This window comes from Tupaia chinensis, unplaced genomic scaffold (genome assembly GCF_000334495.1).
Source record: "Tupaia chinensis unplaced genomic scaffold, TupChi_1.0 Scaffold147282_1, whole genome shotgun sequence".
In the NCBI taxonomy this organism is placed as follows: Eukaryota; Metazoa; Chordata; class Mammalia; order Scandentia; family Tupaiidae; genus Tupaia; species Tupaia belangeri.
Window position 1 is genome coordinate 2,831,849 of NW_006207133.1, and position 1,369 is coordinate 2,833,217.

The 1,369-nt window shown below is 66.2% G+C and overlaps 1 protein-coding gene across 1 annotated transcript in view; it reads right to left on the reverse strand.

Moving 5' to 3' along the window:
* Window positions 1-6: 6 nt before the first annotated feature.
* C1QL2 (complement C1q like 2) overlaps window positions 7-1,369 on the reverse strand; it is an 18,660-nt gene continuing 17,297 nt past the window's right edge. The window contains 3 exon segments of the mRNA XM_027768710.1: window positions 7-315; window positions 915-1,232; window positions 1,234-1,360. Coding sequence (XP_027624511.1) covers window positions 136-315; window positions 915-1,232; window positions 1,234-1,360 — 625 coding nt within the window. The 3' untranslated portion in view covers window positions 7-135.

Here is a 1,369-nt window from a genome sequence, read left to right on the forward strand (position 1 = left end):
AGCAGGAATATGTCTTTTCCAACGGAGATGTCAGGAAGTGTCATGAAGCAGGAGTAACCCTTGGCAAGGAGCCTAGCGCCCTGCCGGGACAGGGCGGCCAGGAACTATCCCACCTCGCGCCCCGCCCCCGCGCCCCTAATCCGGGTACAGAAGAAAGCCCGAAAACGTGCTGTACTTGTTGTTGTTGCCTCCGTGCGCCTTCCCGCCGTCCAGCTTCACGTACACCTCGTCGCCTGAGTCGAGGTGCAACACCACGCTGTTACTGGCGTAGTCGTAGTTCTGGTCCGCGTCCTGAGCGATGGCGCTGGCCCGGACCTGGGGACGAGGCGCGGGACAGGTGAGCCCTGGCACCTCTTCCCAGCCCAGCGGGACCTGCCGCGCCCTCGGGCCGGCCTTCCCGCCGACTGCGTCAGGGTCAACGCACGAACACCCGCCCCATGCTAGATCCCCAACTTGGCCAACCCCTTCCCGGTTCTCTCCTCTCCACAGCCAGAAAGTCCGGGAAAGAGGGAGAGGGGGCTTCATGGACACCGACTCAGCAACTAAGGGTAAAAACCAGGGATCAGGGCAACAGGCAAGGAGGATGGAGTGTAAAGGGACAACCGAGGTGCACGAGGGAGTCAAAGGACACAGGTTTCCAAAGAGCCCAGGCGGCTGTGGGCGGGGTCGTCAGTGGCTGGGGAGTGCAGTTGGACAAATGGGTCTCAGAGCGCTCCTGGCCCAGCCTCTGGCGTTGTGTTCCTGTAAGCGCAACCGGGGCGCGCTGGAAAGCCGGGTGCTGTGACGGCGTTGCCGCGCGTTCTTTCCCCGGGCCCGCTAGAGCGCTCCCGGGTGGGGAGAGAGAGGTCGGTCCCCCCGGCGGCTCTGGGCGCGGGCTGGGATCTGTGGGGCCGACCGGGATGGGGGTCACTGACCTGCCCATTCTTGCAGAGGTCCGCCCACATGCTGGTGCCGTCGCCGCCGCGCATGAGGATGTGGTAGGTGAAGAAGTAGATGCCGCGCACCTGGCAGCTGAACTTGCCAGTGGTGGGGTCGTAGTGATTGCCGAGATTGGTGACCACGTCGTCGAACTTGAGCACCTCGTAGCCTTCGTGAGGGCTCTTGAGACCCACATAGAAAGCGATCTTGGGGCCGCTGAAGGCGGCGCTCAGCGCACTGGTCACTTCGCTTTCCGAGTCGCCGCCACCCCCGGTTCCACCGCCCACCACCCCGGCGCCCCCAGCCGTGCCCGCGGCCCGCGGTCAGCTGCAGCCCAGGCAGCCCCGGCCGCCCTGAGTCCCCCTTCTCTCCCGGTGGGCCCCTGGGTCCAGGCGGGCCCGGCTCTCCACGGGGTCCCCGCGGTCCTGGCTTGCCCGCTGGCCTTGGGGGC